Source organism: Lacerta agilis, chromosome 5 (assembly GCF_009819535.1).
Source record: "Lacerta agilis isolate rLacAgi1 chromosome 5, rLacAgi1.pri, whole genome shotgun sequence".
NCBI lineage: Eukaryota > Metazoa > Chordata > Lepidosauria > Squamata > Lacertidae > Lacerta > Lacerta agilis.
In genome coordinates, this window is record NC_046316.1 from 53129786 (window position 1) to 53152545 (window position 22760).

The 22760-nt window shown below is 42.4% G+C and overlaps 1 protein-coding gene across 2 annotated transcripts in view; it reads right to left on the minus strand.

Annotated features, from left to right (window-relative positions):
• The window catches only part of SUFU (SUFU negative regulator of hedgehog signaling), a 71846-nt gene extending 49300 nt beyond the window's left edge, over positions 1-22546 (minus strand). For both annotated transcript variants that reach the window (XM_033149793.1, XM_033149792.1), the window contains exons 1-3: positions 22237-22546; positions 14339-14473; positions 4372-4508 (exon numbers count right to left, since the gene is read on the minus strand). In XM_033149793.1, coding sequence (XP_033005684.1) covers positions 4372-4508; positions 14339-14473; positions 22237-22505 — 541 coding nt within the window. In that variant the 5' untranslated portion in view covers positions 22506-22546. The remainder of the gene's footprint in view (positions 1-4371; positions 4509-14338; positions 14474-22236) is intronic.
• Positions 22547-22760: the final 214 nt, after the last annotated feature.

Genomic DNA, 22760 nt, shown 5'->3' on the forward strand with positions numbered 1-22760 from the left:
AACAAAAAACATATTCTAGAATTAACAGAAGCATGAAACTGTTTTAGTGGAAAGTGTGAATTTCAACACTTAAAGTAGTTAAGCAATGAGGGTAAGTATAGTTTTGAAAAGCTTATGGACATGCTTTTTGCCTGTGGCTATCCATGTTTTGGACTTCTTTCACTCAAAGCTTTATATTATCACCCATTGACTAAAATGGGGAGCATCTTCCATGCACATACAATAATCCTGACAAGCAAAGCTTTACAGAGTAGAAGTCCCCTATCTAACACAATACCTACACTTTGTAAATCTGAAAGCAGACACATTTCTGCATGGGGAAAAGGCAGTATTTTATAAATACTGCCTTAAAAAGTGCCAGCTATGATTGGGTTCTTTCCCACACATTTAATTCCTACCCAATATATCTTTCTGATGGTTACAGCCTTATATTTTGCCTTAGTAATGAATAAATAAGTAGCTCCCTAAAACTTGAGAAATTTCCAAAATCAGCACAAGACCTTTTTATTTAGATGGTATGAGCTGCCAAGGTTTTTATTTTTATTTTAAAGAAATAAATACATAGAAACTTGCACAGTTGTTTTTCACTAAGTATACATAGACATAATTATAATAAATTCAAATGAATATTTTAAAATATTAATAGCACAAATTATATTATTCATAAAAAGAGCAAGCAACTGAAGAAATACTAATGTTTTGTACTTTCTTTCTCTGCTTTTCTTAGAGGAAGCTGGGGGTAGCCTAGAGTTATTATTTGCAATCCATGCATCTTTGAAGAAATTACTGTAAATATAATTAGATGTTCCAAACACTGGGATATTGTGGCAGGGTCCTGTGAAGGTGATGTATACACTTCTGTGTTTAGAGTTTGAATGTGAAGTAAGTTTTGCAAAATCTCGAAGAAACTGTCTTTATTTTGTCTTTGTTGAATGACTGGAAAGTGGAACAGCTGTAATACAGCTGACCCTCTTATTTGTCTAGGCATAGCCTACTATTACAATGATCTTGGCTCAAATCCATCTGAATTGGGGTGCAAAACGAACATACTGTATAAATTTGTTTAATAAATAATTAAATGGGAAATCCCCACACTCAATGACTTGCAAGCAAACTGGCTATATTTTTTAAAATGTTTAGAAACTAAAAATAAACATTTTTTCCACAAAGCAAGCCAAATCTAAAACAGCCTTTGATGCTAACTTCCCCTGCTTCAGTCAGATGCTCAGCATACACACACCATTGCCACACTGCAATGTTCTGTCACAGAGCCCCACATAGTGATTTTAGTTCTCCAAGGGTCATTCTTTATGTAACTAAAACAGTATCCATGCACCAGCATGCCTGTGAGAAATGACACATTTACAGAAGTGCAGTTTTGTTTTTTGTTGTTGTTTTTCCTGGTGAAGGAAATCTCCCCATTTCCCCACTCTTAATGGTGCAATGAGGATTGGGCATGCTTGTAAACTGAAGGGATAAAAATTGTGATTTTTTTTTTAAATGGATAAATACAAATTATCAGTAGTGGCTTTGTACTTTGCATTCTTGAAATAAAAAGAGGAGACAGCAATTTTTCAATCTGCTGGCAGAACTTTAAAAGATGCTTAAGCTTTGTAGTTTCATGAAGTCCAGGCCTTCTATAATCCTTTTAAATATAGTCCTGATAATTCACTTAAAAATAATAATTGGCCACTCAAGCCCAACATTCTGGGGAAGCAGGAGAGAGAGGAGAGTAACAGTGAAGTATTCATGGCTAGATGTTGCCAACATTCTAACAGCAATCAACAGCAGGGGCTCAGCAGGGGCTCTATCATCTTACTTTCTCCAAAACAGCTTTCTCCCTTGATCATTAAAATTAGTAAGTACAATACTTTAAAGATTTTTGGCTATCATTAAAAAATAGCAGTGTGAAATATAGGTTCAGTATAAGCAATTTTTTAAAAGACAAAGAGAGACACAGGCAGAATAAAAAGGCTGGAATGGATCTGTAGCTTTTGTTTGCGTTCCTTCCTGGAAGCAATGTTGGGATGATTGGCTCCAGCAGGAGTAGTATGGGAAGAGGAGGGTGTGACAAGACACCCTTCACTTAAGCTCAGTAATGTGAGCACTACTGTAGGTGTGTTTTAGAGAAATCTCTGCCTGTATTTGCTCAGCAGAGTTTTTCAATTAACTGTTCATGATAGCAGTGGCATAGCAAGGGAGGGGTGATGGGGCGGGGCGCCCTGGGTTCCAGAGGAGGGGGGGTGATACTCAGTGGTCCCTCCCGCCACTCTCCAAGCCGAGCCCCACCGCCCGGCACCCCGTCCGTGCTGCTCCATGGAGGGCCAAGGCAGCCCCACAAGCCGCCGCTTACCCGGCGCTCTCCCGCTCGCCTCGGGAGCAGCAGCGCTGGGCCAGATGCACTGCGCATGCCCGGAAATTCCGGGCATGCACAGTGCATCCGAGTCGGCACAATTGCTCCCGCGGCGACCAAGCGAGCCGCTGAGCGAGCGGCAGCCCATGGGGCTGCCCCGTCTGTAAAGCAGCACAGAGGGGCAGCCCCACGCATCATGGCGCCCCGCCCCAGGGGGGTGCCTCCACGCACCACCCCGGGCCGCCAAGAGGCTTCCTATGCCCCTGCATGATAGTGTTTATCTTTACCAACAGCAATATATTATAATTAGGTGAAGGGGAACCCGCGAACACTTAACCCTCATTCAGAACATCTAATTAAGGATAAGGCACTTTTAGGACAAAACCTGAACTTTGTTTACACTCAAAGATGTTATAGATTAATGGTTACTTTTGACAGGTACAAAACTGTTTCAAACAGAGCTTTTAATTTTTAAAAAAATAAATAAAATAATGATTTAAACCTGTCACTAGACATAAATTCTTTCTAGGATGACTATTGCCTTACACTACCCATACAACACTTCCAGCCCTTCTAGAGTCTTGACCTTCCCCCCAGGCAGATAGAACCTTGTCTGTCCCCATACAATCTCTATCTCTAACTGAAAGTCAATTCATTATTTGTCCTTACTGACATCAACCCTTTCTAATTCCACTCAGATAGTCAGAGACCCCTTCCGCCCACCTAGACAGAAAGTCCCTATCTCTAATCCCAGGTCCCTATGAAACCTACAGACAATCTCTGTCTGCATTCTCTCAGACTGTCCCTATCTGGATCTTAAATTCCACTCTCCCTCTCCCCCGATTGGCTGGTTGACTTGCCAGCTCCCTCTGGTTGCCCTCAGCTAGATCTGCCCTGCCTCTGGTCAGCTCAACATGGGTCTTTTTCTCTGCATGAAAAATGTCGTGTTTTGGCTTCTTGGCCATTCTTTCATGGTTGCTTTGTTAGCTTTCTGCCTTTTATCTTTTCTTTGCTATTTTCTTTTACCTATTATTCCATTTCTTCCTTTGTTGAAATAAACAGAGAAAAATTCCTGACTACCCACCCAAAAGAAATGTGCTGCACACGCCTATTCATATAATATGAGTAGGTCTAATGAGTAGGCCCTTTTGGAAATGTGTTAAAATAAATAACAAGCATACTAAGTTATGATCTCCTAAGAGATGCTGAGATAATGATATCTGCATACCTTAAGGCCTGAGAAATGACAGTTCATTTATGGACGGCAGCAAAAATGATTTGCCCAAAATGGATAAGCTCTACAGACACTGTGATATTATCTGGGATATGGCATATATGGTGAAATTAAACAACTTCATGAGACAGATAGACTTATTAACTTATTATTTCAACAAAAGAAAAGCTCATTTGTTTTAACAAAGCACAAGATCAAATTAACCCACAGTTTTTACTCTAGTAATTTTAGGTATAGCAAAAATACATTTCATATTTGCACCATATTTGCTTGTAATTTTTAGCATTTTTAACCAGCTTGTAATAATATTCCTTTTATGACTTATCTGTATATATTAAAACAACCTCAGTTATTTAAAAGATTTAAGCTGATCTGTATATTTATATCTGATATTTTAAAGTTCTCTATGGACCAATCCATATACAAAGGATGAAATGAAGAGAGATCAAAGCCAAGATTATGAAGGTAATTGGACATAGACTACTGAAGTCTGCATCAAAGGAATTAAGAATAATCATACTTGGATGCCACATTTGTTATCCACAAATCATGAAACAGTCTCAAAAGGCTCAAATATATAAATGGCAGCATCTCACTCTATTCATTTAATTCCAGTAAAAGAAAATTTGAATTCGTTTGATCAGTCATGCAAAAATTCACAACCACAAGTTGTAAATAAACGGAATAAAAGCTCAGTGCCTCATAAAAGGCATACTACAAAAACAAAAGAACAAACTCAAATATCACCAACCATTTGACATAAAACAAGCCACATAAATAGTACCTGATTGGAAGACGTATCTGGCTAAGCCTTGCATCAACTCTGCAGGCCATGTCGGTGGTGCAGATTCCCCGGTTTCACGCTTAAGTCGAAATGTCAGTTCAAATCCAAAACCACTTGGTCCGTCTGATCCAGTAAACCTGGATGAAGTTAATGACGAAAGGTTTCACAACAATAAAGCATCATAAGCAGATGAGATTATAATGCCACTATGTCATTCATTCCTTGTGCAAGGGAAAACATTAGAAAGAAGAACCCCCAAATATGTCTCAGAAAATGACGTCAAAATCTGTTCAGGACCAAGAGTTAATTATCTCAGATCCTACCAAGATCTAAGAGCTATAATGCCTTCCCCAACTTTAGCATCTTATTTATTTTTTAAAAATATTATCATGAAAATCAAGTCAAGGAATGGAATTGTATGGATGGATCATTGACGTTTCTCTCACACACATTTGTATTTCTTATTCTGTTTATATTTACCAAACATGTTTGCTCTGCATTCCAGGCTTTGCCAACTACCATGATGCAGAAAATATACTGGGACACTCTACAAGTACTGCATACATCTATTATTATTTCTAGTAATTAACCTATACAAAAGATACAATTAAAAGGGAGCATTTAGAGCTGGCTGGTTATATAGCATAAGCTGATCAAATGTTATATATACACAAAGCATTGGAAACAACTGGGAATACCAGTGAATGAACGGTATTAATAAAATGTGGAAGGATGCTGTAATGACTACAGAAGTACATCCGATTTACAGATGACTCCCCACCTATGCGGGGGTTACGTTCCAGGCCTACGTGTGCACAAGTGAAATTGCATAAAGTGAGGAGCACCCTCTAAAAACCTTTTAAACATCCTCTCTGCTGCTCTCTCTCCAATATGAACCAAAAATACTGTATGCAAAAATATGCACAACTAGAATTGAAGCTATGGGACCAGCAGGAGGCTGTGGGACCGACACATCAGCTGTTAGGTGGGGAGGCTGAGCAACATAAACAAAGCCCCGCTGCACCTCCAATCTCTTCATGGTTTCCTTTGCCCTCACTGATGTCCACTTAGGGCTGGGGGGTGGGGGGTGGGCGGGTCTCCTCACAAGCCATGAGCACTCTCCAGCTCTCTCCTGCCATTTCCGGGTATGAATTGAATTACTTGATGATTTCCCGGCACCATGCATATATATATGCAGTTGCATGTACCGGTAAGTGGGGGGACACCTGTCTTTATAATTAGGTGGAAGCCATACAACTTTATACCCAGAATGATCGCCCTGACTGCAATACTGTTTCAATTAAATATGAGGAAACAAAATAGCAATTAACTACAATCTTTGAAAATTAAGATATCTGATTATTCAGTGTCCTATGACACCTGTATTTCAGAACATAGCCTTCTATTTTGTATTTGTGAATTGTTATCCGAATTTTTTTTGTAAGAATGTCAGATGGTTTTAGAAGTAATATATATGATTACAGTATATGCAGCTAACTATGGAAGGCAATCAGCAAAGATATGTATGGGTGGAATAAGCTTAAGTTCTTCATTATAGTTATACTCACTACTGCTAAAATGATAGCACTTTCATGTCTTATGCTTTTATTTCAAACTTGGCCAGTAGAAATCACATCAGCACATCTGAGTCTTTGGCAGAAAGGTGAATGCATTCCTATTTCAATCTAAACATCCACATATTTTAAATGCCTTACTATATACACCCCCACATTCTAGCATCTAGGGGGTTCACAACTTCTCCTTGTATTATAAAACACATGATACTAGTTCACTGTAACTAGACATAAATAGATAACGAAACTAAAAGTGGGTGAGTATGGAGACATTCCTCTAAGTGTCTATCTGTTTTTAAAACACAAATTTTAATTTGATCTCTACAAATTTTATGTCTCTCTCTTTGCATCAACAGCTCTCCCCCCCCCCCCAAGATTCAGGCTTTCTAATTCAAAGTTAAAGCTTTTTGCCAAAATGTATACATTCTCACTTTAGTAGGTAATTTTCCCCACATTCCAGTGTAAAAGAACTACATTATTGTTCTCACTGGACAGGGAGAAAAGTATATCACATATTTACTTTAAAGCAAGGATTACTTGCATGTAAACATATTTATGAAGATGACCACTGAGGCAGCAGGCAGGGGGATGGAACTGTTTATGTGTAACTATGCCACCATTCCAATGAGCAAAGTACAAGCAGCACTTCAGGCTAATTTTCAGTGTAATTTGAACTTTGTTTTCAGAAGCTAACACAGTGCCAACATATACACCACTGAAGACTTTAAAACAGGCCAGGAGCCTTTTCAATTAGCCAATCCCAATTCAGCTAGTAACGTCTGAAGTACTTTGCATGCTAGTGTGTCCCAATACCACAATATGCTGCTAGAACATGAAAACTGAAAATTAAGCTAGACTTGTCACACTGCCAAATTACATGAAACCAATAATTTTAGACATTTACTTTGCACTATTTTTGCTCTCTTGGACTCAAACAACGTATTACATGAGATTTTTCTCTCGACACTGTTTATTTTAACCTAAAACAGCATGCCCCATGCTGCCCAAAGGGGGGTGGGGAGGGAAAGCCAGGGAAGAAGAGGAGAGATTGCTCAACTCTTTCTTCACTGGTCCTTTTCTAGTTTCATGACCACCCCTCCTATCAAGCTGTTTTTTCATTTATGGGGGAGAAATGCAGATAACTACTTAGGTGAAAGAGAAACTTGGGAAGAATGATTTTGAACTGGTTATGGTAACAGAGGAAAGAGCCTTAACTGTTCAGTTGGCCAGGTTTTAACTGAGTTTGAACTATATCACCTGGTGTCCACTTCAACCATGTTAGATGGCCTGGATTCCTACCTTTGGTTTTTATTTCATTTTTTTAAAGAGCAAGTCCCTAACCAGAAATATAATGCAAAAGAGCCAGGGACAACTCTGTTCATCATTCTGAAAGAAGCATGTTCCCTGCTTACTTTCATTGTGCTTAGTCAATGAGGGAAGCAGTGCCAGACATGTAGGCACAGGACACATTTGCATGTACCATGCAGAAGCCAACAGTGCTTCTTCGTTCACCCCTGCTCAAAATGGGGAGAAACAAACCATGATACCTGGCTTAGTGTGATGTGCAAAATAGATAGCATGGTTATTTAACTCAAACAAATCACAATTGGTAAGCCAACACTGGTTTGTGTATGCTGATCCCTTGTTCTGAAACAATGCTAAGCCAGGAGGTCACTGTTTGTTTCTCCCAAGCAGAAGTGGAGACGAGTGAAGTGACCAAGATCAGCTCATGCAAAATTTGCCATCTGCAGCTTTCATGACATGCAAATGCAGTCACTGGTGCCAATGCGAAACTTATTCCAAACACAACTAGCATGTTTGGAGATAAAAATTCCTAAGGAAGAGGAGGAAAGAGTTAAACCCCCCACTCCATTCCTGTGGCAACCCAAATGTAGCCTAAGTTGCAAAGTTGGAAGGAACCCTGAGGGTCATCTAGTCCATATTGTTAGCAACTCCTCAGAAAGGCGTAACGGATCAGGACTCTGAAGACAGCATGTGTAATTGTTGTAGGATTAAGTTTGCTTTTCAATTTATAATAAGCAAGAATAATTTTCCTTGCAAAACTCTGGTGCAATATCACATTTACTACAATTCTTGGGGGACAATGTTCAAGATCAGACAGTATTCAACTTTTCAGTATCCAAACCAGGCATCCCCAAACTGTGGCCCTCCAGATGTTTTTTTCCTACAACTCCCATGATCCCTAGCTAACAGGACCAGTGGTCAGGAATGATGGGAACTGTAGTCCAAAACATCTGGAGGGCCGAAGTTTGCAGATGCCTGATCCAAACTAATAAGTATTTCTAATATTTTTTTCCAATTAGTCTTACTTTACACAATATACAAACCACACTGGAATTGTTTTTATGGAATGTATGTAACTCACAAATATAAAAACAATTAATTCCATTTAGTTCATCCGGATGATGTCTGTTCTTTGGCAAAGGAGACAGAGAGAGATCTGGTAATGTTGCCTTCCTAGGCCTCACATAGAATGCTATAATTAGTCAGTTCAGTGACCTGTTGCAAGATGGAACAGGATTTTCCCCATTCCTACAGAGCCCATGAACAGACACAAATTAATCAGTTAGAAAACAGGTAATTAGCAGTTTAGAAAACTGATTAGCAGTTTGGGAGGCTCGGAATATTGAACAATGTAGAAAACAAGCATGATCCAGCTTGGGTTCAGCTAATGCAGGGTAGAAATAGGAGGACTGATGCAATGGGGACTAGCATGTGAGAGCACAAGTCACACACAGCAGCCCAGTCTCTCAAATACCCTGAAGAACTCAGTGAAAGGGGAACTGGGATTCTCAGTTCTAACCTAAAATGCGTAAGTCAGGAGTTAACAAAAGTGCCAACATGCTAATGTCTTAAAAGAAAAGAAAATGCACTTGGACATTTGTTAGCTTTACTCTTCTTCAACAGCCAGCCCTCCCTGCCCCCCATACCACAACTACTATCAATGTGCACTGGGAAACTATTTTACACTAGAAAGGAAAGAGGGTTATTCTCCAAGGAAGAACATGCAAGATATGCTGCAGACCGGCTTTGCCTCGAGCCAAACTTGGTTACATTCCTTTTATTAAAAGCAGCCTTCCTTGTAAGTTCAACTACTGTGCTGTAAACATAAAACAAGTCTCCCTCCACACTTTAAAAAAAAAAAACTTGAACTCTAAAATATTTAACAATAAGGATGTGTTTTAGTTCCAGGGATTGTGTGTGAGTTTAAGCAGTGCAAGGCAGCCTCTCTGTAGGTGGCCCGTCTTTTACATTAACTACCTTAAACAAATGACATTTTAAAGCCAAACACACACAAGAAAATAAATTCCACAAGGTGGCCATGGCTTCAAGGGAGGTCTACCACCAACAGAGAACAGGAAGCATGAAAAAGTGCCTTGATGCTGTGAATGAGGGAGGCAGGATACTATTTGAGGTGTGTGGCTGAATGTTTCAAGATTTATAAAAATTGCCCTAAGCAAATGTGCATGAAATGGGGACATTCATTTTCTTCCTTTTTGAAGAAAAGTAAATTGCTATGGGTAAAATAGTTTAGATAACAAGTAGAGTTGTAATATTTTCTTGATTTTCTTGTTTTATCTTTTTGTAAACCACAAGGGGTGGGTCTTTTTTTGGACAATCAAGCAACGTATAAAATTTATGAAATAACAGAATAAAATACGATAAAGGGGTATTCCAGATATCCTACACCAAAAAGGGCAAGTTAGTTGTCCTTATTCCTAAACTGAATCAGAACTAAAGATATTGTCTCTTCCTGATATACTTAAGAATCCAATTTCAACAGTATTAATTCCACAGCTACAAACTCCATCCTGACAAACGTACTGACTGAATATGTTGACGTTTAAAGCTAGTGTCATGTTTGCCATTACAACATAAATTTCTTTTTCCTAGTATTTTTGAATGAAAAGGACATCTAAAATCAGGAATAATTAATGTCACTACAGTGCTTTTAAATAAATTTATTTAGATTTAAACAACCAGTATTCAAGCAGAATATGAAAACCACACCCTTCTAACTAGAAATAAGTCTGCCAACAAGGAGGCATGGGTGGGCTACATTTCAGCCTTTGCAGGTTCATTAAAATATAAAATTGCAGTTAACATTCACACCTCACTTGCTACATCTGTTTGCAATTCCATTATTAATACAGTGGCCTCAATTCAAGCTAGACATTCTTATTTCAAAATACAGTACTGTGAGCCTGTGTTGCCCTGATTAGTGGGCATGGTCCTTTCCTTTCCACAGAAACTGGGCACCAAGGAGCTGATTCTAATGGCATTCTGCTGCTAGCAACAGGGTAACAGATTAAATTAGAGTTGATTAACTTAAAATATTACCAACCCAAACCAGTGGCTTCAAGTTACAAAAAAGGAGATTCAGACTAAACATCAGGAAGAACTTTCTAATGGTAAGAGCTATTCAACAGTGGAACAGACTCCCTTGCAAAGCGATGGACTCTCCTTCATTAGAGGTTTTTAAGCAGAGGTTGGATGGCCCTCTGTCATAGGTGCTTTAGTTGAATTTCTGCATTGCAGGGGGTTGGACTAGATGACCTTCAGGTTAACCTTTCATCTCTATGATTCTGTGACTACCTCGAAGCCTAGTTAGTGCCATATGGGAAGAGGCACTACCTCAGAGTCTGCTGGATCAGGCCAATGGTCTATAGAGTCCAGCATCCTGTTCTCACAACAGCCAACCAGATGCCTGTGGGACTGTGTCCTAGAGTCTTGCAGGATGCTGGATGGGCTAAAATGCAGTTTACTCCAGATCAAATAACTTGTTGCACCACTGCACTAATTGCTATAACCAGGCCTCTCTGTGACTAGCTATCTGACACTTTTTCTGTCAGTGTGCAATCTGTCAATGTGACATAAGGTTAGCCCAGCACCCATTCATCTGAATCCCCTATTGTCACAGGGCCAAAATGAAACATAGTACAGTGGTACCTCTGGTTGCTAATGAGATCCGTTCCGGAGCCCCGTTCGCAACATGAGCAACACGTAACATGAAGCGCGGAATTGCGGCGTGCAATTCGGTCTTCTACGCATGCGCAAAGCGTGATTCAGCGCATATGCACATGCGCGAACCGCCGAACCCGGAAGTAACCCGTTCCAGTACTTCTGGGTTCAGCGCGTTCGTATCCCATGACACACGCAACCTGCAGCGATCATATCTAGAGGTATGACTGTACACTATATCCTAACCAACTATATATTTAAATAAAATGTTAACAGATATGAAGCTACAGTTTAAAAGGTTTTTGTAACCAACCCATATTCAGTGCAGACCAATTTAAGTTGTATTCAAAACAGACCCACTGAAATCAATGTACTTATGTCATGTTAGGTTCACACTTCTTAAAGTAGTATACAGTCCATGAGCACCACAGGCATGCTGAGTCGACTGATTTTAATGGGTCTACTCAGAGTATGACCAATAACATTGTCCTGACAGTCTATGCAACAGAAAATAGAGGAAGTCTTCAGGACTGGGTCTCACTAGCAACACAGGGGACAGGGTCAGGGCAGCTAGTTGTTAATGTTACTGTGTGTACACTTTAGAAATGTTGTCCTTAAATGGACTTCCGGTTGGACGCCATAGCAATCAGTCGGGGGAATTTCGCTCCGAGATTCCCCGACGCAGCAAGGGGGTGGGGACCTCTGAAGAACCCCAGGAAGAGCGTCCCAGGGGCATGGTGACCCGGTGGGTACTCGTTACTTCTCCCCTGCTCCCCGGTAAGCTCTAATAAGAGCTGCTGAGAGCGAGAGAGGTAGGAGACGGAGCACTGTGGATCCAGAGGCTACCCTTGCTGTGTGAAGCTGCGACTGCTGATTGCCAGGAGCGCTCAATTTCTCCGTTAAATTTGGACTGGAACCATTCAAACTGTGAGTAAAAAAAGCAATTGAGACTAATTTGGAAGATGTAAGATTTAAAATTACGGAGGTCAGTCCCTTATGGTTGAAACAGAAGGAACAGTGTAACCAAGTGTGCTGGCCCCAGGGGTTTGTCCGTGAAGCGAAGTCCAAGTCCAGTCCTGGGTCTAGGGGTCCAAAGGAGGTCAGTCCGGCGGGGAGCGAGGCAGGGAGCAGGTCAAGGTCCAAGGCAGGTGCAGGCACAAGGTTACAGGTCAACATACGTTTGCAGCTAAGATGCTAACGCAACTTGGGCTGGGGCTGGCTGGCTTTTATCTGGCCCTATGCTTAGGGCAGCCCCGATCCTCTGGAGACTCGCCTCTCCTCCGGGCCTGGAGGCGAGCACTCCTCCTGTAAGCACTTAGCTCCCTTCGCCTCTCTGTCCTGAGCCTCTGCAGCTCAGGAGAGGCTGGTGGGTTACTGGACCCAGGGGCCGCCTCAGCTTCCTCTGATGAGGCTGGGAGTGGAGCACCTGCAGGCAATGGGTCCTCCCTCCCATCAGGAGCCAGAGCAGACGCCGCTGATGCCTGCACCTGGGGATCCAGCACAGGTGGGGATCCTTCAGACTCAAGCCCTAGCCCTGGCTCAGCTGGTTCTGGAGGTGGGGGATCCTGTGCAGGCTGGGATCCCTCAGGTTCAGCATCTGAGTCTGACTCCCAGGCCATCACACCAAGGCTGTTGCCAAAAATTGTGGAAAAGAAGAAAAACTTCTGTGACTGTTTCCCCAAAGAGGGGGGAAGAGAGTTAAGATTTAATTGTTTCAAATTTGGATTTGGAAAAGAGTTACCCTTTTTTCCCGAGGTCTTGAAAGATTTAGCAAGAAATCTGGACAAGTTGGTGTTACAGTGTAACGGATTGTTTTGACTACAAAGTTGTTTTTTGACCTTGCAAATGACAAAGGAAAGATGGTCTGATGCTTTTTAAAAAAAAGACTTTGGAATTGCTACAAGAGATGGAACAGACTATGAGAGCCTCAAATCAGACTTTGGAGATGGCAGTGCCAGCCCCAGAGGAACCTAAGGAATCGGAGGGAGAAGTGAAAGAAATAAAACCAGCCAAAAACGTTTTGTTAAGCGGAGTACAACAAATAACAGGAAGGAGTGGTGTGGCATCTAACCCAGAAGGACTGTTTTGCAAAGACAAAGACACAGAGGAAGGAATCTGTAAAGATGAGGATGTAAAGAACAGCATATTGCAAAAGAGGAGAAGAGAATTGCAAACAGTTTGGATTGTATCAAGTAAAGATGATCTGAGAAACAGCATACTGCAAAAGAAGAGAAGAAAACGGCAAGCAGCATTGACTGATTATCGGGTTTGGGAACTTGTGAGGGTTGGATTGGGATAAAAAGCATAAACTTTGATTGTTTTTCCCTCTATATGTGGTTAATACGGTTGGATCTGGATTTTGGCGTTAATGAAGTGTGTTAAAAATTAGGAGGATAGAGGTGAGAAGAATAGCTAAAAAATTTGAGACCGGAGGAAGGGAAGGGTGTAAAAAGAAGAAATTTAGGAGTATAAAATTAGGTTGGAGTAAGGGAAATTGATAAGGATTTAGGGGGAAGGATGAAAATTTAACGATATTGTAAAGTGCTTAAAACTGTAAAATCAATAAAAAGCATTTTGAAAGAAAAGTTGTACTTAAATGGCTGTAGCTGCTGTTTTAAAAGTATTAAATAGGGAAAACACATGTTTACATTTAAAATACAAGTCACAGAATACTTTTATACAAACATAATTCACCCTGCAATAGCACAGGATCAAATTATGCTCATTCTATAAATGGGGGGAAAGCAAGGACAGACAGGTATGGACAATTTCTCAGTAAAAACTAACGTACACCTTCACCCAGAAACTATCTGCATGTTGTTCTGCCATGTTTTAACAATTACGGTACATATGGAATGAACTTGAGAAGGGCAGCTCTGATAGTGTGTTGCAATGCAAAAAACAAAAGTGTGCCTTTGGTGCTCATGGACTGTATACCACTTTAATGACATGTGAACCTAACATGATAGAGGTATAAATGGCAGAGACTTGTAAACAGCAATGGCAAAGGCCATAAAGTGTTACACGAACTTTAAGTGACATTTCCATGGAAAAGTAAACAAAGTGACTATTCACAATAGCAGTAATTGGCAATAATATAATCCTTCCTATGCTAAATTAACACCTACAGTGGGAGATTTTTCCTTAAAACCTGAACAAATATAATAAAATTTGCTGATAAATTTTTAATTTAGCAATTTCATATTGAATTCCAGTAGCTATTTTTTTAAACTTTTGTTGAAATCTGGTACTTGCAGGCCAGCAACAATGCCCTGGGAAAAGACAGACCCATTTTATCTTTGTCACATAAACCTACTTTTTGAATGTGTGCATGCATGCTGCTGCTATCACATTTCTGTCTACTACAGAAAGCCACAATCCACAGTAAATGGGAATTATTAAAAACTTACTCATGTACTCTGTTATCACCATACAAGTCACTCAATCCAAAGCTTACATAGTGCCAGTGCTCAGGAACATTCTGGGATGGACTCCCCAAATTCCTGTACATACTGACGTAGTCCAGAGGATCAGGTCCACCTAACCTATTTGAAAAAAAGGACAAGAGTAAGCTGCAGGTCAGTATTGGAGGTGGGGGTGGTTTTCAGCAAATGCATTTTTCAACACTCAATATCATTAAACCCACTTCCTTCTGAAAAAACTCATGGCAGACAGGCAAGAACTTTGCCCTGTTATTGTTGTCCTAGATCTATGTTGTTGCCATATGAAGCTTCAAAGCATGTCATATTTTGTTTTATTACCAAATTACATTTTTAGTATTTTTGTTTACTAAATTAAAGGCAAGTCTGAAAATATACTGCATGTCTCAAGACAAAATGCTTCTTTTTCAAAAGGAGCAATAAGAATGAAAATTCGTATACAAGAGCCAGTCCCTTCCAATACTAGGTAGAAAGGTCAGAAAGTTTTAATAAACATTTACTATATATTTAAAGTGTTTCTCCAAAGTAAGTCATCTGTCTCAAACACCCAAAAAAGAAAAAGAAACGTCATAATGCAAGCCCTAATTAACTTCAGAAATACTGTAAATAACATAATTTCCCACCTAAGCTTTCTGCTCTGGAGGAAATAATGTGGAATATTCAGCTCTACAAAATGCTATTAGGACCATCTTCTGATTACATACATTTACATATAGGTAAAACCAAGTTATAAAGCAAGAGGCATTGCTACATTGTTTCTAAGAAGATGCAGAAATGGCAATTAAAAATAAAGCTGCCTAATTGAGGACATCTTACAACAATTAATTAAAAAATATTCAATTAAAAATAATCTGAAGAAGTGTGCATGCACAGGAAAGCTTATACCAAGAACAAACTTAGTTGGTCTCTAAGGTGCTACTGGAAGGAATTTTTTTATTTTTTATTTTGTGTTGACTATGGCAGACCAACACGGCTACCTACCTGTAACTAATAATCAATTAAGTTGTTTTAAATCAAACAATTAAATATTGAAGCCCTACTATTCATACTCATGAAAGCAGTTAGAATCAGTAGTGTTGCCAGGCATACCACCTTCTTAAAATCTGCAAGAAAATGTGTGTTAGACTATTGGTGCATCTACTGCAAGGGGGTGACGGCAGGATGCAGGGGACCCAATTTACACAGTTCACTATCTGGGAAATCTAGTTGGCATCCCTGTCTGCATTCACCATTCCTCATCTAGCTAGGGCAGAAGCTGGGTGGTATAGTTACGTAGCCCTCCCCACCCAGGCCCATGCAAAGGTGGGGGGCAGCAGGGTACCCTTGCCCCAGGCCTCAGAGGACTATGTTGGTTGCCCCCACCACCACCACCACTAGAGACTAGCTTCTTTTTTGAGTTTATAACTTTATTCTAACAAGACTCCCACCCAAGGCCTCAGACAAGCTCTGCACAGGTCTGCTGCCCCCACCCACTTCTGAATAACATCTTTCTTGATGAAAAGGAGTTCTGGAGAACTAGAAGGCTTGCTACCATTATGTGAGATTTTGGTTGGTTGTAATAAAGGTATTGCCCAACTGTGGATTTTGGAGAATATTTCTGATGCACAAACACACCTACCGTATATACCCGAATATAAGCCGACCCGAATATAAACCGAGGCACCTAATTTTCCCACAAAAACCTGGGAAAGCTTATTGACTTGAGTATAAGCCGGTTCACCTTTGCCGCTGTGGAGGAGGAGGAGGAACGAGCATGCCGAAAGCAGCCCTTTGGGCTGCTCCTTCCTCTTCCTCCTTTGGCAAGTTTGCATTTATGCGAGCAGTTCAGGAATGGAACAAGCTGCCTGGGGAGAGTAAAGAACCGCTGTTCTTGTATGCTTCTTAAGGAATGGTTGACTGGGGAGAGCGGGTGGCAGCACAAGCGGAGAGAAAGGGCTTCTTTCTCGTCGCCCCCACCGCCCGCCTCACTCAAGTATAAGCCGAGGGCAGCTTTTTCAGCACAAAAAATGAGCTGAAAAACTAGGCTTATACTCAAGTATATATGGTACTTTTGTTTTTTATGTACTGTAAACAATTATTTTCAGGTACATAACAAAGAATGCTGTGTCTAACCACTATGTTTTTACTCATGAATCCCAATTATAAGCAAGATAACTGTTCAGAATTCTCTTTGGAACAGTCACAAAGGTTAACACAGGATGTGAGCCTTCTAAACACCCTCTACCAAAGGATTCATTTGGAAGAAAGAACATTAGCCTCAGGGACAAAGGCCATATTTGCAAGCAGCACAATGTAGCTACAATGCTTTAAACATTGGGAAAGTGCTTAATCAGCACTGTTTTTGAGCGCTTGAAACTAGAGTATGCTGATCAGACCATTCTCACTAATGAAAAATAACCCTTGCACACACTTTAGGAGAAGCATTAAATAAATAAAAACACTGAAGTTTAAGGCATGAATTGTTGTGTTCCACTTTGAGAAACAAAAAGCTGAGAAGAGAGCCCTTTAAAAAAGAAAACCTGTCCTGTTTGTTCAATCAACCCAAAACCTGAGTGCAATCTCCTTAGTGCTTAAGTATTAAATTACATCCTATAAAATTTTCAGATGGCATCTCCATTTGAAAGGGAGCATCTATTACTGGTAATAGATTGAAGTAATGTTAATCTGTTTTAGTATTTTAATTCTTGTATGTTTTTCAGTATGGTTGTACATTTTTCTTGATTATATTGTTTTATCTTTTTGTAAACCACTGTGAGGCTTTTTACAATCAAGTGGTATATAAATGTTATGAATTAAATAAATAATAAAACTATGCTTGATTCCACTGGTAACAGCAAAAAGTGGTAGGAACATATAATTTTTTGGATAATTCTACTCTACTGTCTAAAGTAATGGGAATGTTATTTGAGAATTCACCAGCCACTGTTCCTGAAAATATTTTTTTTTAATTTTGCTTTTGCCTAGAGCTTTCTAATAAAAAGGCAATAATACAATGTTTAGTATACTCTCTATACTTTGGCCACCTCATGAGAAGATAAGACTCCCTAGAAAAGACCCTGATGTTGGGAAAGATGGAGGGCACAAGGAGGTGACGAAGGAGGATGAGATGGTTGGACAGTGTTCTCAAAGCAACTAGCATGAGTTTGGCCAAACTGCGGGAGGCAGTGAAAGATAGGCGTGCCTGGCGTGCTCTGGTCCATGGGGTCATGAAGAATCGGACACGACTGAACGACTGAACAACAACAACATACTCTCTATACAGTCTTCTCCAGCTTCTGCTGGTTCACTAGCTCAGACTAGACCCCTCCTCCTTCACAAAGGCCATTAGAACAGACTGCCTGGCATGCAGAAGAAGGGGCAGCATGCGAGGCAGACTGTCCTCACCACCATCTCTACCAGCAAGGGCTGCAGGTGCCCAATATCACAGCATGCTATGTTTTGTAACAACATCTACCGTATCTATACATACATATTATATCCCACCCTACCTCCCCAAAGAACCCAGAGGTACTTAAACTAGAAATATGGGAAGTGCTACACATGGATCAGGTAAGACTTGCAAGTTTGGCTGGAAGGAACTGAGATCGGTAACTGTTGCCAGACGGATCAGCCAGAAAAGGGGGGGGGGAAGCATTAGAGGCAGCAGTTACCTTGCTTGGCTTATCATTTAGCTGCTTCAATTGTCAGAGGAAGGAGAAATAGGCAAACTATAGTCCACGAAAACTGGTGCCATAATAAAATGTGTTAGGCTGCAATCCTAACCCCACTTACCTGTGATAAGTCCCTCTGAATACAACAGGACTTACTTCTGAGTAAGTATTGTCAGGATTGAAATCTTAGCTTTTAAGGTGCCACATATTATTTTAGTTCTTTCTCCCTTTAAGTAACTGATAACCTTAGGAGTCCACAGGCAGCATTTTTATGGTATGTGTGAATGGACATAGATGCATGGTTCTTCATGGCCACCAACTGAGTGATTCAAATTTCTTCTCCAGTTCTTTTTTAAAAGGTTTCCCAATATTTGACAAATTCAGTCATGGACTATGGCTCAAATGATGACTTGTCTCCAGTGGCGTAGCAAGCCTCTGCGCTGCTGGGGGCGGCGGCGGCGCAGAGGCACCCCCCCGGGGGAGGGGCACAACGCGTGCATCGTGACGTCATCGTGAAGTCACGATGCACGATGCGCCTGCTCTGCTTCCTTCCCCCCCCCTCCCAGCGGGTTTTTTCGGTGGGGGTGGGCCAGCGAGAAGGGGGTGTCATGCCAGTGACAAGCGTGACACCCCCCCTCGCTGGCTCACCCCCCGCCGAAAAATAGCCGCTGGAAGGGGGGAAAGGCGACACGCCCCCGTTTGGGGCTCGCCCGGCGGGGCGGGGTAAGAATGGGCTAGCCAAAGTGTCACCCCCCCTCCCCTGGAACTAGGGGCGCCCCGACCCCCGACCCCCCTTACTACACCCCTGCTTGTCTCATGAACTTCTTTGTAAAAGATTAATGTGCCTAACACAGAGATCACCTAAACATTGTCCCTGTATTCTGGGAGTTAGCATCCCATCTGAACATCATAGAATTGTAAAGTTGGAAGGGACCATGAGCGTCATCAACCCCAACCACTGCAATGCAGGAGTATTTCACCCAATATGGGGCTCAAACCCACAACCCTGAGATTAAAAGTCTCCTGCTATACTGACAGAACTATAAGGATGCTTCATATGCAACCTTCATCTAGAGCAAGGTGGTCCAATCTGTGGCCTGAGGGCTGTATGCATTTCACACACACACCTTGTGCTGCCTTCCCAAAGCCAGGTAAGTGAGGCACTGTGCTTTGGGAAGGAGGTATGAGGGCTCTAGGACCCTACCAGAGCCTCATGCCTCCTCCTCAACTTAGCCTTTGGGAAAGCAGCATGAGAGCTTGGTGCAGGTGTCCCCTCAAATTTTGGCCTCATTCCCCCTCCCCCCACCAGTGCATGACAAAGCAGTGTGCAGCCTGCGGCCTCTGTGTCAAAGTACTCTTGTCGCCCACTTGGCATGAAAAGTTGGGCCACCCTGATCTAGATAGTTACAGTTAATGGCTGGCATACAGAGTTCCCCCATCCATCCATTTAGTTGAGATTCCTGCAATGAAGGGGGTTGAACTAGGTTACCCTTGGAGTCCCTTCTAATCCTATACAATTCTATGATCTGTTCCCACCCTCTGTAGACATGATTGGGAGCAGCAAGCAAATTATGGCTTCTCAGCAGACATACATCAATTGAAAGTGCTTTCTGCATAGGAATTTTCCAACAAGTGAAGTGACACAAGAAAATACATACAACCTGTAGGCTTCATTCCTTTTTAAAACTTATTTCTTTAAAGATGCACATAGAGAAAGAACAGCCAAGGCAACTTCAATGCAGGTACTTGCAGTGTGACAAACCTACAACTCCCACCCCAAACCAAAGCTTAAGCTAATTTCCAAGTGAAAGATAGGGGCAGAGGGCATACAGCATGCCCATAACATCAGCTGTTTCAGCATTTTCAATTTCTATATAGGCAAAGAAAGCGGTTGTTATGAAGAGGGGAGACAACTTTACAGAAGAGCTTCTCAGACGCACAAAATAACAAATTAGGTCTGTGCAAGCATCCAAAGAGATGTGACATTGGGAGGCTAAAGAAGTTGAGCATTCCAAATAAGTTTTGAACAGCATTGTCTGGGCCAGATGCTTGTCTTACAACTATTCTTTGGCAAACAGACATTTCAGACTACCTAGTGCTTGCTATTTCTCACTGAGGAAGAGCAGCTCTGAGCTATGTAGGGTTACTGGAGGAGATAAAAACACCACTCCAAATCAAAGTAGCTAAGGCAACACTACTTGAAATAGGAGTTTGCTTTTTAATCTACATACCTGTATGGCTCTGCTACAAGCAGAATTATCCTGACTCTCACCAACATAAGGTTATTGCAGTCCCTAGTCTGCATTTTATGGAAACACAGTGAAATCCTATATATGCCTATGCAGAAATTTTTTCTTTAGCTTATTGCAAATTCCAACAGATTTGTCACACCCAATCTGTGGAACTCATTGCCACATCAGATGCCAACAGCCTGCAGTAAAACTGCATTCAGTAATAATTAGCCAGATTCATAGAAAATAGTTAAAGACAGCACAAAATATTCTGGTGTCACTAAACATAAATAGCCAGAAAATTTTATTGGAAAAGGTAATGCACACGTTACTACATTAAACCAGTTTAAGCTAACTACTGTCTAACTAGGTTTCCTGTTCTGAATATGGGTATGATGGGTATCACTTATATTTGGAAATAGGTCCTCCCATTATAAAAAGGTATAGCTGCATAATGTTCTCCCAATAGCATGTTTTTGACTCAACAAAGCCTAGAATCGCAATACCGAAGGCTATAGCAAGCTCAAAACGGAGTAGAACAGACAGTTCCAGCTGGGACATTCAAACTACAACCAATAATCCCAGCAACCCTTAACTACTGTGCCCAGAATTCCATGAGAGAAATGTGCCTGGTATGTGCTTTAAAGGCATAACATGTACACAACTAAAGTGTATAAGAGATGTGCTAAGACACAGGAGGTTAAACTTGGAGATGGACATGCAGCATTGGGCCACTTTAACAAATTAACATGTACACATTAAGTATCAGCACAGGTGAAGCAATTCCTGTAAATTGTACAGAGTCCTTGTGTAAACTGTTGCATGCAATCATTCAGGGCACGCACACTTTGCCTGTCTTAAGATCACATAGAGCAAATGCATATATTTAACTATAGAGGCACACAAAATTAGAGAGAAGGAAATATGAAGGTAGAGAGAAAAAAGAAACAGAGCGGGAAAGGAACACACTTCTGCAGAAAGTATTGCACAAGAATGTCACAAAGCAATTTTAATAACAAGTGCAATATAGAGAGGCTTCCTTAAGTCTATGCACCCACTTTTGCAAAACTTGCAAGCAGCAAGTGGAACACCGCTCAGTACTTTATTTTACTTCAATAAAAGGAAAGTATCTTCAGCTAAGTCCTCTAGCTAGTGTGTTACTCATGGTGGAGAGTATTTCACCATCCTTGATAAGGGAACTACTTATAGCAAAGTTTAAGAATGGCTGCTCTCTCAACCCACCACACACACACACACACACGTGTCAAGGTTTCACCGTGGCTATGGGTTCCCACGCAGCTCGGCCTGCTCCCTAGCAAAACCCACCTCTCATATCAAGGCTGCCTCAACGCTCACCTCTTTACAACACTGTGCCCATATCAATGAACGAAGCTCTGCAAAGATCACCGCCCCTCTTAAAACTCCTTATTCCAACTGAGGCCTAAATCTGCACATCCTGTGAGGGTTGAAGACTCTGACCAAGAGGCTGACCCCCACCTCCTCGCTCAGAGAGATGCCGCCCTCCCTCCACCTCCGAGCTGCTGCTCACCTACCTACCTCCTCCTGCCTCAGCCCCTCACCTACCAACTCCCCGAAACTAAAACCAGGCACCCCCGAGGCGAAAAGGCCCAGGGCACCCGGGAAACCCCAAACTCTCCCACCACAAAGCCCCTCCGGGCTTTCCCAGGGACCCTCCCCCCAAACCCACTCGACCTCCGTCGCCAAGTCCTGCCTCAGATACCGCCCCCCCCACCCCACCCGCCGCCCTTTCAGGGAGCCTAGATACCGCCCGGGGCTTCTTCGCCCACCCGCTGTGCCTCATCCCCACGGCCAATGCCGACCCTACAGCATACACACAGCAGCCCTTCCCGCAGAAGCTGCCCCGGGCCCTGGACCTCCTTCAGGGACCCCCAAGGCCTCCCTCCCTGGGAACCCCTCTCCCCCCGCAGCGGAGCGCCGAGCGGCTCTTTCCTTCCCCTCCACTCACCAGTACTTGATGATGGCGGTGACCTGCAGCGGGTTGGGCTGCTCCGGGTACAGGCGCCGGCACTCGCCATAGATGCCGTGCAGCCCCGGGGGGAAGAGCGGGGGGAAGGGGGCCGCCGCCGCCGCCGCCGCGGGGCCGGGGGGAGCGGGGGCGGCGGTCTCCATGGAGAAGTCTGCAAAGCGGGGGAGAGGAAGAAAGGGCGCGCGGGAGCTGCGCACCCCGCGGGGCACCGGAAGGGCCGAGCGAAGGACGGCAGCCCTGCCCCGCATGCACAGCCCAAATGGTCGCTCCCAACTCACTTCGCGACCCCGGCCCCGAGCTGCGGCGTCCCGCCTCCTCCCGCCTTGACAGGCAGGCGACTTCGCCAATCCCCCGCGCCGTGAAGCCTAAGGGCCGACGCCGCGTTAACCCCTTCCTGAGGCGCAACCCTGACACCTAGCGACGCCCACCTGCCATTGCAAGACGCCTTTCTGCCCGGAGGAAGAGGGAGGGCTGAGGGGGCGGGGAGGAAGAGGCGCCCGAGC